The sequence below is a fragment of the Micropterus salmoides genome, unplaced genomic scaffold, assembly GCF_014851395.1.
Source record: "Micropterus salmoides isolate LMB-PRFRI ecotype aquatic unplaced genomic scaffold, ASM1485139v1 Ms_hic_scaffold_1, whole genome shotgun sequence".
In the NCBI taxonomy this organism is placed as follows: Eukaryota; Metazoa; Chordata; class Actinopteri; order Centrarchiformes; family Centrarchidae; genus Micropterus; species Micropterus salmoides.
The window spans coordinates 19,623,769-19,640,552 of record NW_024040040.1 but is presented as its reverse complement, the minus strand read 5'-3'; the positions used below and the strand labels follow the sequence as shown (position 1 = coordinate 19,640,552).

General features: G+C 38.4%; 1 protein-coding gene across 2 annotated transcripts in view; it reads left to right on the top strand.

The window, feature by feature from the left end:
• The window catches only part of LOC119905037 (inactive dipeptidyl peptidase 10-like), a 122,363-nt gene that overhangs the window by 42,176 nt on the left and 63,403 nt on the right, over positions 1-16,784 (top strand). For both annotated transcript variants that reach the window (XM_038721724.1, XM_038721729.1), the window contains exons 2-3: positions 1,004-1,118; positions 1,225-1,320. In XM_038721724.1, coding sequence (XP_038577652.1) covers positions 1,004-1,118; positions 1,225-1,320 — 211 coding nt within the window. The remainder of the gene's footprint in view (positions 1-1,003; positions 1,119-1,224; positions 1,321-16,784) is intronic.

Sequence of the window (16,784 nt, the reverse complement as noted above, 5' to 3'; positions counted from 1 at the left end):
CAGTATGCTAAAAATGGGGTCATATAGTCAAATTACAGTTACATTAGTCGAGGCGGGAGGAGATAAACAAATGAATGAATGAGTTTCTCCAGATCTGTGGCTGAAATAAAAGACTAAACCATGACTACATTTCTCAAATGAAAAAAACATAGCTGGACAACTTCCTTTACATGGGATTCAAAACACAAGTATATTTCTGGCCGAGAGCTTTGCATAAGCTGCTTGTTCGCTTAGGTTTGCCATGATTTGACATCAGATTTTGTAAGGTTTAATTAGGGACATCCGGTGTTTTTGTACATATAGGTCAAATGTGCGGCGGGGGCTGCTTCGTTAAAGGTCAATTCCTGTTGCCAGCAGGTGGCGCTATAACTGTGGGTGAATGTCAGCATGTACATGTGTTCAGGGCGGGACTCTCATCCTACATGTACAGTTTGGTGCAGATGTGAGCATGTACACTGAACTTACAACAACTTCCTGTGTCATGGCGAATCATCAACGCCACAGACACGCCCATTGACGAAAACTCGCAAATAGCACAACTGTTCATCGTCAATGCCTTTAGAAGGCACAGCAGAAATTTGACGTCGATCCGACTAAATCCCTAGGAGGAGTTTGTTAAAGTACGAAGTGTGTAAATCATCCAAAAATGTGCCGTAATTCAAAATGGCCGACTTCCCGAAATGGTTTTCTTAGCTGTGACCTCAATCCCATCCAACACCTTTGGGACAAACTGGAACACTGGCTGTGTGCCAGACCTTATCACCTAACATCAGTGCTGGACCTCACTGATGCTCTTGTGGCTGAATGGGAGCAAATCCCTGCAGATGTTGAATCTGGTGGAAAGTCTGAAACCAGAAGAGTGGAGGCTGTTACAGCGAAGATTCATGAACATGGAAATGTTCAACAATCACATTTGGGTATTTTAACATTTGTAGTTCTTTACACCGGCCCAGTTGGTGGGATGCAACAATGATAACTTTTTTGTTTTCTTGTGTGCTTGCAGGAGTTTGTGGACGTCAGCCCCCCGCAGAGGAATTGGAAGGGCATTGCCATCTCTCTGTTGGTGATTGCAGTGGTCTGCTCACTAATCACCATGTCTGTGTTCGTCCTCACTCCCCGTATGCTAATTTACTGCTATTTCCTCTTCAGATCATCCTTTGTTCTCTAATGATAAAGCTGTAAGAATAATACTGGATTTGACTTGAGGTTACCGTGTTTTCCCAGCGGAAGTCCCCGGCAGCAGCAAGTCCAGTCTGAGTGTGGCAGATCTGTACAAAACTGAGTTCAGCGTTCACGACCCCGAGGCCACGTGGATCAGCGGTGAGTACAGCATGTTTGCTGCTGCAAGAGTCTTCATATTAAAGGAAAGTTTGCTAACATTAGCTAGCAACATATACTACTGGTCATAATAGACAGAGTAAGGCAGTACCAGCAAAGCCCCCCCCCCCCCGCAGAAGCTCCATTCTGTATCACCTGGAGACATGGAGGTGAAGTTATGTAGCTCAGGGAGAGAATCAGGAGGTGAGGATGGTGTGACATTGAGAGGAAAGTGTGGTGGTGATGTAACAGAGGAGAACAAAAACGTGTGACTTTGAGGAGAAACAGTGGGGAGGTGACGTTTGTGTGAAAGTTTGAAGGCTGACGAGACATGGTTTGGTATTTTTATCTTCCAAAAAATAAATATATGTGTGTACACTTCCGTCAGGGGTAGTTTGGTTTGAATGGAACAGCTGGTCATGTCTGGCTGCTTCGTTGCCTACAGAAATTTCAAAACAGTTTCAGGTTAGACAGCTGGTTTGAAAAAAGTGGGGTTTTAACACCTTCACGCTCCCTTTTTTTGAGAACTACTGCGCTTGTCAAGGTACATTTTTTGCTCCAAGTTGACGCCTTGAATATTTGAGGAGGTGGGAGTTAGAATTTAAACTCACCAAAATGACGGTAAAAACCAGATTCAACCTGATTAGTCATATTCTCATTTAAGGGTGTTTGTGTTTTCAGTGTGTCATTTAAAATAGTACTTATTTATTATTACTGAACTATTTAATGTATTATTGTTATAATATACACATATATATACATATACATATATATATATATATATATATATATATATATAGAGAGAGAGAGAGAGAGAGAGAGAGAGAGAGAGAGAATGTATGATACTTATTACCAACTAAGTTTTTACCGTATTCAAGTTTACCTTGGTGTTTGGTTCACACAATAAACAAGGCAAAGGCAACGTACTGCAACAGTCAGGAACAGTTAAATTATTGAATACCAACTCTCTTACGAGATGTTCGTATGCCTGACCCTCCAAAGTGCTTATATGAGCTCCAGTTCAGAATCAACATGAGCCTGATGGTGTTCAGTGATGTACCATATATCCAGGTAGAAATGTGGACTGGTTTGTTGTCTTTTTACCTTCTGACTGTTTGACCAATTATCAATCGACATTTCCACTCCATGACTTTTGCTTACATTTTCTGGACCGTTTGAGCTTTTGCCTTGACGCTGATGAGAGCAGTGAGAGTGAACACCAACATTAAAGTTTCGGGCCTGAAAACCAAAACAATGAGCCTTAAGATGCTATAAAGTTCTGCAAAGCTGAGGGGAGCTGCAGAGTTGGGCGATAATTCTCTGTAGGTCCGTCTTTATGATCGACCTCTTTCACTTTACACATATCATTTGATCTCTTGTCATTATAATATTATAATTATTTTGTAGGCACTTTATTGCTACTGTTGGGTTCACTCTCTCTGCTCTCGTAGTGTCGTTTTCAGGCGCAGTAAACCTCAGGATTGACATGGTCTTCCAGCCAGGGGAGGAAAAGCTAGTTCATAGAGCCGTGTGTAAAAAGTTCAGAGCACTTTGGGAAGTGCATTAGTAGAAAATGAGAATGTCTCCACCTGAGGTTTCATTACAGACTGCAAACATTTGTCAGTGAAGACAGGTGGCCACTATCATTTCCATATACTGTATATTAAAACCATTTATTCACCGAGATCACGGTCTCTAAAAGAAGCTGCTAACTGGGCTGTCTGCAGACTTACTGTCAATTCATCCAGGCCGAAGGCATCCTGATAAACTCGTGTAGAAGAAGAAGAAAACCTAATTATATATACAACTGGGACACTTTTGGGAAATTCATGATGAATTCAGGGCCACAGGCAGAAATACGGAGTGAATGGAAATGTCTGCAAAACATTCTATTTATTTATTTCTGTAATGCTTTAGTTGAAGAAACTGACCTGCCTACATTATGATCTAAAAATTGTTTAAATAAATAAAAAAAACTAATTACATCAAATAATAGATGACGTTACATTTAAATGAATGACATGAAATTCTGATTTGAAAATTAAAATAAATTACTAATTAAATATAAATTAAATTATATTTATTTAAAATTTTATTCGGAAAAATGAAAATTACATAAAAAAATGTATGATAGATAGTTAGATAGATAGATAGATAGATAGATAGATAGATAACAAAGTAAAACATTGACTTGTTTTTCTCTTAACTTAGCCACTTTTTGCCTTAGGATGTTTGTGACCATGGCCCCTGATCTTTTGTTTAGTTATTTATCACTACAGTGCACAGTGCATAAACACAGAAACATAATTGAAGCGACTCCCGCTGACCTGCATATCCAAACACAGATGGCCTCACAGTGTCACGTTGAATCGAGAGCAAGGCAGCCTACAGTGACTTCTGCCCTCCCACCCTCTGATAAATCACATTCAAGCAATATTAATAATAACACATAATAATGATAATAACACAGTGCTTATTTGGTACCAGTGTGCAATGTGCAATATGTAGTGCACAGTGCTAAGTCGTGTATGGAGAAGTGTAAGTAAGGACACTTACACATTCAATATTAGATCCCAGCCACTGGAATAATAAAAGCAAGCTAGTAAAAATAAATTGGATGAAAATGAAATGCATAATCTGATCTCTTCTGCAGCTCCTGCAGATGCAAGTAGTAAAAAATACTCAATAAAATATTTTAATCAACTCTAAATATTACTGGAAGCCAGAGGAAGACAGTATAGTAAACAGTATACTCCTGGTTTGGGTTAGAATACTGCAATAGAAAAGCACAAATTAGATAAACCTGCATGTTAGTGTAGCTGGACGGTGAATGCGCAGTTTTTTACCATAAGCTCCATCTCTTTTCTTTGTTTGTGATCCTGAAAACTTTCCTCCCACTAAGATGTTCACTGGATGGGTTATGTTGTGTTTCCGGTTGTGTTACCTCTCTGTTTAAACAGCTTCAATTCCCACTGCAAGTGTTTTAGAAGTGGAGCAACTTCAACAGTCTGTCCTTCAGCAGCCACATATCAGTACTTCCAATAATAGCTCTTGTAAAAACATTTGTGTTCAATAAGCAGATGGAATGCAAGTTTCAGCTCATGCTTTGTGGCTGTACTATTGAATTGTGTATATACTTCCTGAATAGTGTATGGCTTGATAATCGTCTCTGTTGCTTACTTATAAACACAGTTAAGTAAAGTATAATATATTATAATAAAGTATATGTATATATGTTAAGCAACCCTGTCTCCTAGAAATGATGCGGTATGAAAATGTAGGGCTTTCATCGCCTGCAAAAATGTCTGTATACATTTTCACGACTGTACCTATGATCTACTTGTGTTTATTACATAAACCTAAGTTCTAGGAGACAGGGTTTGCATCTGTCTTTCTTGATATTTACTTACAAAGAAGAAAAAAACTGTTTGGCTGTATGTGGAGGACAAAGCCGGTGACAAATCGAATGCATCACCAAATCTTTCCCATCAAAATCTTTGTAGCAGCTGTAGCTCAGGTTGGTAGAGTAGGTGTTTGAGTCAAAATGTCCTTGAGCAAGACACTTAAACCCAGCAATGACTGTATCTAAGTATAAATTCGAGGTACTTGTACTTTACAAAGTACAAGGTAGTTTATTTGTCATTATGCAACACAAGGTTGTATAATAAAAAGACAGTTTGTAGTCCCTTCATGCTACACACACAGCACCATGAAAACCATGTATCTTCAAATTTAGTGATTTGGAATGTGAATGTCTCTGATAAACTTAATGGCAAAGAGTTCCTTTATGGGTTGAGAAATTTCTCCTTCTTAAGCTAAATAAACTATTTAAGACAAAAAGAATCATCTCAAAGCTGAAAATAGAGCTTTCTGAGCTCAGGAGAGACGTGGTTCTCACAGGACAGCGATGATCTTATAGAATATGATGCATTGCTGTAGATTAAACTGCCCAACAGTATATAAATAATTAAAATCACCACAACCTTAAACACCTGCAGCAGTAATATTAATCCCGAAGCATCAGATAAAATAGTAAAACGCTGACAGGGAACATTTTACTGCACTATGAATACTGTTACTTTTGCTGATGATACTTACATACTTTTACTTAAGTAGGGTTTTGAATAGAGGACTTTGTTTCATGGTGTGGTATTGCTGCTTTTACTTAGATAAAGGATCTGAATAGTGATGCACGAGATGGATTTTTTTCACACCGATCCACTAACCAATAATTGTCTACTTCTCATGGCCGATACCGATCCAGTAACCAATAATTTCTTTATATTTTTATAAAAACCTCCCCTCCCTGATCACAATCACACCGTTACACATTCACACCTGGAAGCTGCCCAGTACAACCGCAGCCTAGTCTGCTGGCCACTGAGCAGATCCACTGGAGCAGTTGGGGTCATGGACCTTGCTGAAGGTCAAGGGCACCTCAGTGGTGGTACATGAGGGAGGGAAAGCACTGTTTGTTTTACTTTCCACACCCAGATTTATTCTTCAGGTCCGGGGATTGAACTGGTGACCTCCGTCACAAGCTCACATCTCTAACCTTTGGGCCACCCATTACTCTCTAGGCTAAGGTCAGAAGTCCAAATGTCCGTGGTAAAGCGTATCACTCACATTGGTATCGAGGAGACTATGAATGTGTGTGGCGACCAGATCATACAGAGCAGGAAGCGAAACATTCAAAGTCATGGCAGATTTGGACTATGTATGGGGGCTTCATATGTGCTATTAGCCGGCGAAATTCTTGGTCTTCAACCATGAAAAAGGGCTGGTTGTCTAGTGCTATAAATCCCATGACTTTGTCATTAATTGCTTTAGCTTTTGGGCTGTCTTTGGTGAACTTCCTGCAGTTTTCGAAGTTTCACACTGGTTTGGTAGTGCTAATCTTTGTCGCGATGACAAACTTTCAGGTGACTTTGTTGTGTTGAAAATCTCAGAAACCTTGCAGAACACAAATTGCATATTGCAGTAGTGTCTTTCTCTGAAACTGTGAAAAAACTTCCAAACGATCGACGACATGTTTGTTTGGCTCTTGCTGCCTGCACTGCGTCTGTGTGGCTCTATCCAGGTGCAGAAATATGACATCATGAGCACGACAACAGCAGCTACGTATTCAAGCTTTGTTTGATTGTTATTGGCTAAATTATCGGCCAAAATAAATTTGCCAATATGATTCCGATAATAAAAATACGCCCAATATCAGCTGACAGTTAATCGGATCGATAATTATTATGCAGCCCTAAATCTGAATACTTTGGCACTATGAACAAACGCAAATAGATGTAATGTTAACAGTAAATGCAGTAAATTCCCAGCTCTCCAAACGTTTTTTTTTCTTTCTGACAACTTAAGAAATGTGACCTCCATCACACCCTGCCACTGGAGTTCACTGACCTTTTCCTCCCCAATATTTCTCCTGGCAACATCAACACCTCATGATTTTCTTCCTATGTTACATAAGATGCAGTCTGCTGGAGGTGCAACAGCACAGCCTCCAGAGAGCCACATTCCTCCACATGTTCTCGTCCGTAAAACGTAGAGAATCCCAAATGTCTGTGTTGTTTAACTGGCATCTTGACAGTGGGACAGATTGTGTTTGCATTCGAGCTCGGAGAAGGGAAAAAAAATTAAGAAAGATAGAGAGAGAGGAAAGAAAATAGCAATTATAGCTGGAGGAGCTGAACACAAATAATAAAAATCATCATGACAACAATAAATTATGGCTTTAATGGTAAATTCTGGAAAGTAGATGACAAAATATATCCATAACACCTTTCTGGAGACTTGCTGGGAGTGACAGAAGGAGAAAGAGAGAGAGACACAAGGACAGAGGTGGAGGGAGAGATGGCCTTCTTGCTCTGGATATGAAACAGATCCATCGCCCGCTGCGTCCTTCCCTTCCACAGGGAGATAATACTAATGACTAGTCTTGTGGCCTGTGGCTTCTCATTATGGGCTCTGGTTGGGATGGCCTCTAACACACACACACACACACACTCAGATGTATGTAAGTGTGCTTGTGAGGACCTTATTTCACTCCCTAAAAGCGGGAAAAGTAATTTGATCTAAAAATGCGCCACAGCTGATGTGACTGAATTTATTTATTTATTTGTCAAGCAGTTAATAAAAATATGCAGTGTGTGATGTTTAAAGCAGCTGTAATAATTATTTTCTTAACAATGGATCACATGACTAATGCGGAAAGGATTACTCGTAGTGAGGAGCCCACAAAGAATTATCGCCTGACTCCACAGTTCAGTTCAGTTTTGTAGTGTCTTTCAGCTCATTGTTTTTATATTCAGGTCTGCAACCCTGAGACTAGTTAGTGAACAAAGTGTAGTATTTTGCATGTAAAGAGCCACATAGTTTTTTGCCAAATCAATTTAAAACTAATTGCACTAATAATCAGTTAGTGAGTGCATTTCCATACGCCTGTTTTCATGCACATTTTCAATTTGCCTTGTTTGGAAAATTGGAAAAACTCTAAATGTTGCACAAAAGTTTGGCTAAGGTATAAAAGATGGTGTATCGTAAAAGGAATTGTGACAAGGTGCAATGGAAACAGACTTGTAAATAATGATGTCAAAGAAAACTTAACTTAAACGTCACTCAAGCTTCTGCAGCACCAAAGACACGAAAGATGGTTTGTGTGGAGTGATTGGGGAAACTGGAGCCTTCTTCACATTGATACATAAAACAAACAGACATTTTAAAATTTTTTATGATCTGGCACCCATCTGGAGAAATAGCATCACCAGCTGTTTATCTTGATGAACCAACTCACAGTATTTTATTTAACATTTTATTTTACCAACTTTTTGGAAAGTGAGTGAAATGACTTTACGTTTGGCTGGAATCTTGACTAGTATATTTACAGCTTATTTACACTGCTTCCAGGTGGTCAAAAAGGTTTAAGAATTCTAATGCATTGTCTTTGTTAAGCAGGAAATGATGGTAACCAGATGGTACAAGCTGGGAAAATCTACGTCAGGAGGGTGTAAAGTAACAAAAAAGTGTTCTCTGCTAGAGAGTGTATTCTGCTAGAGAAATGTCTCATCCATTAAAATCAATCCAAAGTGTAAAAATTCTAGATGACACAGGACTCCTACTAAAAAACAACAGTCATCAACATTTTAATCTTACCTTACTACAGCTCAGTGCACTGACATGATATTTCCAGAAACATCTTCAAGGATTTATTCTTTCCTTCTGTAAAACGTGATTTAAGGCCAGACACTACAGGTGAATCAGGTATTAATAAATACCATGAAACTTCCCCAGTTGATTACTTACATTAAGACAATTGTTTTTGCAATTATATTTTGTGTCATGTTCAAAATGTATACATTCTGCAAGACCCTGCAGGTGAATGCAACTAATAGATACCACCATGTAACTTCCCCAGGTGATTACCAACATTAAGTACAATTCATTTTGTAATTCAAGTTTTTTGAAATGTTATATTTAAAAGTAAAAATGAGGTGCTGTCTGTGTTTTGGGCGTTTTCTTTCTTTCAGTCTCTGTCTGAAAGAAGACATGTAATGGGAGCAAAAAACAGCCCAAATCTCAAAATTTACCAGTGTCTGTAGTGTCTTCCACTGAAAACCTTCAATCCTAACATTTAAAATCCATTAAGATTTCATACCTCAAACTGACGAATCACTTTTTAACGCCCTAGTTGGTTTTGTTACCGAAACAGAGTGAGTGAGTAGTCTGTTCAGTAGACTTCTTTCTAACGTGACACAGTAGACTGTCTTGTCTTTAGGAAGGAAGGAAGGAATAGTTCAACATTTTTGCTTTCTTGTTACCACTCTTATGTCTGTATGCAATAGCTAAACTCAGCAACCAAGTTAGCTTAACTTAACAAAATCCTCGTCCGTCAGTTGCCAGTAAACCAACGGAGACTCCAGTAAGTTATTGTGCTTAGACAAGAAATAGTCTAGCAAATAACCCTGTGAAACCACAACATGACAATTTAACAAACGTGTTATAAAGTGTCACTGAGCTGTGGAAATGGTGGAAGGCAGGTTTTGTTAGCTTCAAAAGAGCCATGTTAGCAGTTTCCTCCCCCATTTCCAGTCTGTATGCTAAGCTAAGCTAACCGACTGCTGGTGGTGGCTTCATATTTAATGTATAGACAGACTAGAGCTCAGTTCCCCTCAATAAAGCACGCATTTAGCAAATAAAAGTCAGTCTAAACATCTGATACAACTTGTACTTTGTACATTGGTACTTAATCAGATCACATAGATCAATTAGTAAATAAATGATGGATTGACTGTATATTGTTAAAGTTAAAGAAACACAGTTAGCTGTTAGTTGCTCAGGCCTTACAGAAGCTGTATTATCACCTGGGAGAGTGAGACCTAACTTGTTTTGTAGAACCACAATAATGAATTTTTCCAACTCTACAGGGTCAGCTGTCTCATGAGCTGTTTTGTTGAGATTGATGATGAAGTTGGGAAATTACCAGCTGACATGTTGTGCGGTGTAAATCTAATGTAGACTGGGAGTGATGGGAGCCATGTAGACGAGCATGGTCTGAGCCTGAATTTACTGCTGGGCCTCCTGGAGGTGTTGTGGGTGTAATTCAAACACGTCTGTTATGGAAATTGCTTCCTTGACAACCTCCAACTCATTTCCTCTTCTCTCCTCTAACATCCGAGTCTGGCCTCACCTTAATATAATGGCACATGAGACACTTACATCAAATCTCTTGTAACAGCTCTTCACAAAGTACCAAGCTGAAACAAAGCAAGAGGAAGGGAATTCATGTTGAGCCTTGCGTGCCCTCGGGATGTCAAAATCACATCCAAACTAAATAAATTAAGAAACGAAGATTTGGGATTGCAGATCCTTGAGTTCAGCGGCTGCTAAACAAGAGCTGAATACCATTGAGAAGATATTCTCAAACCCATCAGAACAAAACAATCAAACTGAGCACTTTTAATTCCGCATGAACATAGATGAGTGATGAATGCAAATAAATAATGTCTTTAAGCTACACAGATTAGAGTATTGGTAGTGTGAAATTCAGTTTCCTGAGGATGTAAAACGACCTGTGTTTGAACATCAGATTTTGTGAGTGACAAGTTTAATTTAAAGGAATTGTTTCCACATTTTATTCACTTTCTTGCCAACAGTTATATGAGAAGATTGATACCACACTCATGTGTATTTGGTAATTATGAAGCTACCACCAGCTGTGGACTAACTTAGCTTAGCACAAAGACTAGAAACAAGGGGAAACGGCTATCCTCATGGTATCTGTAGTTTTTTCTGTACTCACTAGTGATCATTGTTGAACAGCTGCTGTAGCGGCTTATCTTAGACTGTCACAGTAAACCCTGGGAACAGGCTTTATTCTTTTAGAAAGACAGGTGAAAGAAACGCTAAATAATAAAATGCTCTGAGTTACAGAGGCTAGACTGAACACGACGTCATGACTTTGGCTTTCGTGTAATCTGCCAAACTATTCCATTGCCAGGACTATGGAAATCATTTTGTCTGTTAATAAAAATACAAAGAACCATTTGCTTGCTGAACAAAAGAAGAGAAGAGATTTGCTGTTTTGAAAACACATTAAACTTTTCCAGAATTGGCTGGCTGGCTTCGTTAGCATGGATGTAACTAACGAATGAGCTTGCTAGTGTTTGCTCACAATAAATGTTAGTAACTTGGAGTGCTGTAGACGTCAGCAGTCATGTTTCATAAATAAGTGACAAAAACTGACCCAAATAGTACATAGGGCCTGATTTACTAAAGGTTTACATGAGTAAAAACGTGTGCAAACTTGGTATCACCAGCAAATTAACATGTAAGCTGATCTGCTAACGGTGTGCACGCAGAATGACGTCTTTCAAAAGTGCAAGATAGCACCTGTTGTTCATTTACTACGTTTGCCTTAATAAATATGCAATTTGGGGCGTTTCAATTTTATTGTGCAAAGTAATGGGAGAGTAACAAGCAAATACATTTATTTACTACACGCAATGTGATCTAACAAGCCTACAAGCAATTTCATGTCAGTTCAACTGTATTCAATACATTTGAAAGGAAGGTGCAAACTGCCAAGTGTTGCGAAGAATCATTGATGAAAGTAGTGTTGTAGTCAAGACCGCCCAAACCGAGACCAAGTCAAGACCAAGACCAGAGTTTATCGAGACCGAGACAAGACCAACACAATAAAATTACTCTGCACAATAAAATTGAAACGCCCCAAATTGACTGGTCTTGAAATAAATGTCCTCAATGTCCGACAACCGAGACAAGACCGAATACAAAGGCGGTCGAGTCAGAGACGAGACCAAGACCATCAAAAAGTACTCGAGACCAAGACCGGTTTCGAGTACTACAACACTAGCTGACAGTAAAGGGGACAAAAATCTACCTTTAATAAGCTTAAAGTACGGGCGAATGATGCAGAAAATCAGTGATCCCCCGCAGGACATTCATTTTTATTTTTATTTTATGCATTGTGTAAGCTTTGTATTTAGTGTCTTTTATATTTTTATTTACTGTTTTACTGTACAGCACTTTGTGTCCACTTTGGATTTTTAAAGTGCTCTATAAATAAATTTTGATTGATTGATTGATTGACTCTCCATGGCGGAAACCATTAAAACCACCTCTGTTGTGTTTGCTCCTGTTGTCATTAACGCAGTAATTCTTAGTTGATCACTCATAACAGGTACTACAATTGCACGTGCAATATTTTAGAATGCACACGCAATTTAGTACTCTTTATTTGGGATGTTAGTAAATCCGGCCCATAGTGTTTTATGGTCAATGAATACACAGTACTTAAACCCTTGCATGACCAACTGTCTTGATGACATGAACGGTCAGAAGTCGTCTCTGTTGTTGTTATGAGGTCAGAAAGCTATTTGACCCCTAAGCCACATTATGGCAATAGTGTCAATATGGGATTCGACAAATTAGTTATTTATTGTCAAAAAAAGTAGCAGTCTGAAAAAAGAAATACATTTGTTTTTCCTTTTTATCACTTTAATAATCTTGTGACCCTTTCTCAGATATTGGGACTCTTTGGAGGTCTGGATCCCCAGGTTGGGAAACATTGTTCTCTCCTAAAAGAAGACAAAACCTGGTTATAGCCCCACGACGGACAAGATGTTAAAGTCCCGCCCAAACTTATATTGATGTCTGGTAGTTGCAGACAAAACAGAATAATAAGTCTTACTTTGTAGAGTCTGCAGGCAGTGCAAAAGCAGGAAGCCGTGTTGTCAGTATGCAGCTCTCTGTTGCATAATTTTTTTAGATGTTAGATGTTTAGATGATTTTAGATGTTACATCGGGAACCATTTTATCGTCTTTCAGTGGAGACGGCTTCATTACTTATGTCTATTTTGACATTCCAATATGCTGTGTATTCATAGGGTCATTGTTGTGATGTACAGTATGTACTGTACTGAATTATTCATCATGCTGTTGTTTACATTGTGTATTCTTAATGTTGATCATTAACATAAAGTACAGCTTGTTTATATCTGATGCCAGTACCTGACATCTAGGTATTTACATAAGAGAGAAGTATATTGTGTTATATATTGTGGTGTGTGTGTGTGTGTGTGTCCAATCAGAGCATGTTATGGATGAGTGCTTCACGCTGCTTGGCTCGTCATACATGATTGCTAATGAGGTTTGCACAAACAATAGGCTACATCTTTAGCAGTGACCCATATGAATAGAACAACATGAATTATGCATTATTTATGATGATATTATGTTAAATAAGTTAATCATGTGGAGCGAAAACAGCGAGAGCAGAATCATTTTTTCAATAATATATCCCCTATAAACCCCCACAAATCCTCTATTACGAAAACAAAGAAGATTCCAGAAAGACACTGCATGGCCAAAAGTATGTGGACACCCAGAAGGCCATATACTTTGAGCCATATAGTCTATGTACTAAGTCAGTGACCAAAATAACATTTGTCAGTTGTGACAAAGCTTAGAGGAGGTTTTCATATGGATGTTTGTTATGTCATTTTTTGATGAGCTGTATTCTATTAAACAGATGGCTGTCCTAACTGTGCATTATGGTCAAATTTCTAATTAAACCTTTTGCACAACAATCTGTAAACACTGATAATATCAATATCAATTTTATTTATATGGCACCCTTAAAACAACCAAGGTTTATCAATGTGCTTTACAAGCTAAAAATACAACAGTAAAACAGTAATTACAAGGTAAAAGTACAGCAATAAAACATGAATTACAGTATACAGTATATCATAGACTATATAATATATAATGATAATACAGTTGCCTGGGATAATAATTTTCTTAACTCAAAGAAAAGGCCAAAGGTGTTTTTATCAATGATTTAAAGTGTAAGAGAGTTGGGGCGGTTCTGATATGGATTGGCAGGTTGTTCCACAGGTTAGGGGCAGCTACACAAAAGGCTCGATCACCTCTGGTTTTGAGCCTGCTTTTTGGGAGAACGAGGAGGAGGAGATTAGCAGATCTCTGCACTCTAGCTGGAGTGTGGTCATGAAGAAGCTCTGTTAGATAAGGCAGCGCCAATCCATTAAACATTTAAAAGTTAAAAGTAAGATTTTAAAATCAATCCTGTAATGAACAGGAAGCCAGTGGAGGGAGCACAACCCAGGTGCGATGTGGTCCCTCTTTTTCTTTCAGTTGATTTGGTAAACAGATGCTTATTTACACATCCAGCAGACAATGAGAACCATGATCATTTATTTGGAGTCGTGTTTGTGTCTACCTGAGAAATGCCAAGTCCAATTTTCAATTTTTTTAGCTCTGTTTCTGGTCTCCACCAACTCTATAGATGGCTCGAGAGCATAGACTGTATAAAAGAAGTGGATGTAGTCATTGTGACGTCACCCGTTGAGTGAGCAATGTGACCATATTTGGACGAGACGGTGGAGCTAACGACCGTGTGTGGAGCTAGCTCGCTTGCTTAGCTAGGTGCATCTGTAATTCATTTTAACAGTGCTGACCATTTTGTCTACCGAACAACAGGCTTAAAACTAAGGGGCCTTTCACACCTACCTTGTTTGGTCTGGACTTTCGGACTTTTTAGTTTGGTTCGAACCAAAATTGCAGGTGTGAAACCTCCCCCAGACCACGGTCTGGACCAAACAGACGAAATTGGTCCAACGAAAAGATGTAGTCTCTGCAAACTGAACCATGGTTTGGTTCATTTCTGGTGTGAAAGCATTTTTTGAATGGTTTGGACTTTCAGACTATTTACAGGGAGTTTGGCGGTTGATGTGTAAACCAGAAACAAATAAATGCACGGAGAAATGCATTGAAATAAGGACACAATTCTCCCGTGACAGATCATCTTTTCAAACAGACGGCCACTATAGAAGCACACTGCCACATACATCTTTGGTTTCTCCTGAAACAGAGATGCAGAAGGATTGCTTGCTGTCTTCTCCTCCTTTCCTGTCGGCGACATTTTAATGTTCTAGTAGTAACGCCATACTAATAATATAGTGGCAAATATGCACATGTTAATTTTTTATTCATTCATTCTTGTCAAAGATACCCACTGAACTGTTTAATAAACCAATCAATGTCAAGTATAGGGAGATGCAGCCCACATAGATGATGACGACAGGACACAAGTATGTCATGTAAAGTAGTGCGGTCGCATAAATGCAGTGTGAAACCAAAATTAACCGAATGTATCAAAAAAATTAAAACTTTGGTTCGGACCTTGGTGCAGACTTTCTGGTGTGAAAGCCCCCTAAATGTACTGACCAGAGAAAGTGAACAGCCAACTGACTTGACTTGTGAAACTCATGCCTGAAACTCTTTATTTGTATATTACATGCTGTATACTTCCATTACTCAAGCATGTCATTGTAAATTAAGATAATTGACAGTGTCTACTGAAGAAGAGAAACTCACGACAGGGTCAAACACTCAAACACTTCACCAGCAAATGTTCAGAGGTCTTTGTAGTGCCAGAGGTCCCTTCTGAGAGGTTGGGGTAACAACGTTTCTGTGGGTTGTGGGAAGTAGAGCACCAGGTTTACCAGCAAGATGTTAAACGTAGATCTCAAATCAGCTTCATGCAAATTTCAGACATGTAAAGGAGAGCGTATACAGTTTCCCAGTGTTGGGAGCGATGTCACTGGATGCTCATTTTGTGACTTAAACATAATTACTTCTCAGAGATCAAGATAATCATCAAACATCATGTGTCACTATCAGCTTCAACATCATTTTTTTTACTCTAGCGATGTGATATTTATATATTTTTTACACTTCTTTAGCCTGAAAGCTGCCTGTTCTCATACAGCAGTGAGTGATTGCCTCCCCTGCAATCAGACACAAATTCACTCCAAATGAGTTTCAGTTCATCAGGGCCGACAGGGAGAGAGCGAGTGGAGGCACAGCTGCTTCTGGTTCAGTTTGATGAGCTTGTTCAGAATTTGAAACAATCAGTTTGGATTCAAGAATTTAAAGTAAGACATTACCTACTTACAGAAAGAGCTTAAATGTTAAGGAGATACTCTTGAACTAGAAAGCAGTCTTAGTTACACATTGATATTAAAAACTAAACACACTCTGGAAACAGGTAGAAGAAATGACTAGGGCATCTTTTACAGTGTAAATGCCTGTAAAGTGGAAGATTCTGACTTGTCACTAGTCTTACACCTTAGAAATTACAAAAAATTTGCAATTATATCCCAAAATGTGAAAAAATATGCCTACATGTGAAATTCTGAAGACTAAATGAGGACACTAATATGTATAGAAGAAATTCTTAAATGTCATGTATTGTATTTTGGTACTTGGAGTATAGTATTCATATATCAGTGTTGTGTGGTGTATTTTTCTAATGGCCAAAAGCCACTTTCCACTTGTTTTATTCTATTCTAAAATTATATAAATATACAATTTCATCCATAAACACATGAAATCCAAAGGAGTCCTCAAAGAAGATTTAAAGTATAATATGTAACTCTCACGTAAAAATGACTAAAAACCACTAGTAACGACATGTTATATTTTTTGTAGTGTTATCCTAATTGTTTACAACAATGTTAAAACCCAGTGAAATCCCAATTTTTTAAATGGCGTGTTTCATTTGGTCACCTGTCAATGGCGTCGTATCCCCTTTACCCCCTCTAGTTGCTATTCATTCCAGAGAAACACGGGTATAAAACTTCAATACATTACCTCATACATTAACATTAACATTGAAGACAACAACTCCCATGAGCCCATGCTACTTCATGACGTCACCAAACTGTCTTTCATTATTGGTTTGATGTAAGAGACCCCCAGCTGCAGAAATGACTTACTGTGAGTTTAAGTAATAAAGATAAAACGAAGAAAACAATTGACATTTTAATAAATACCAAAATATTTTAAGTTGGTCCAGTGTTGATTTTTTTTGGTGTCCAGCAAACAGGGCTAATTATTATTATACTATTATTTGAATATTC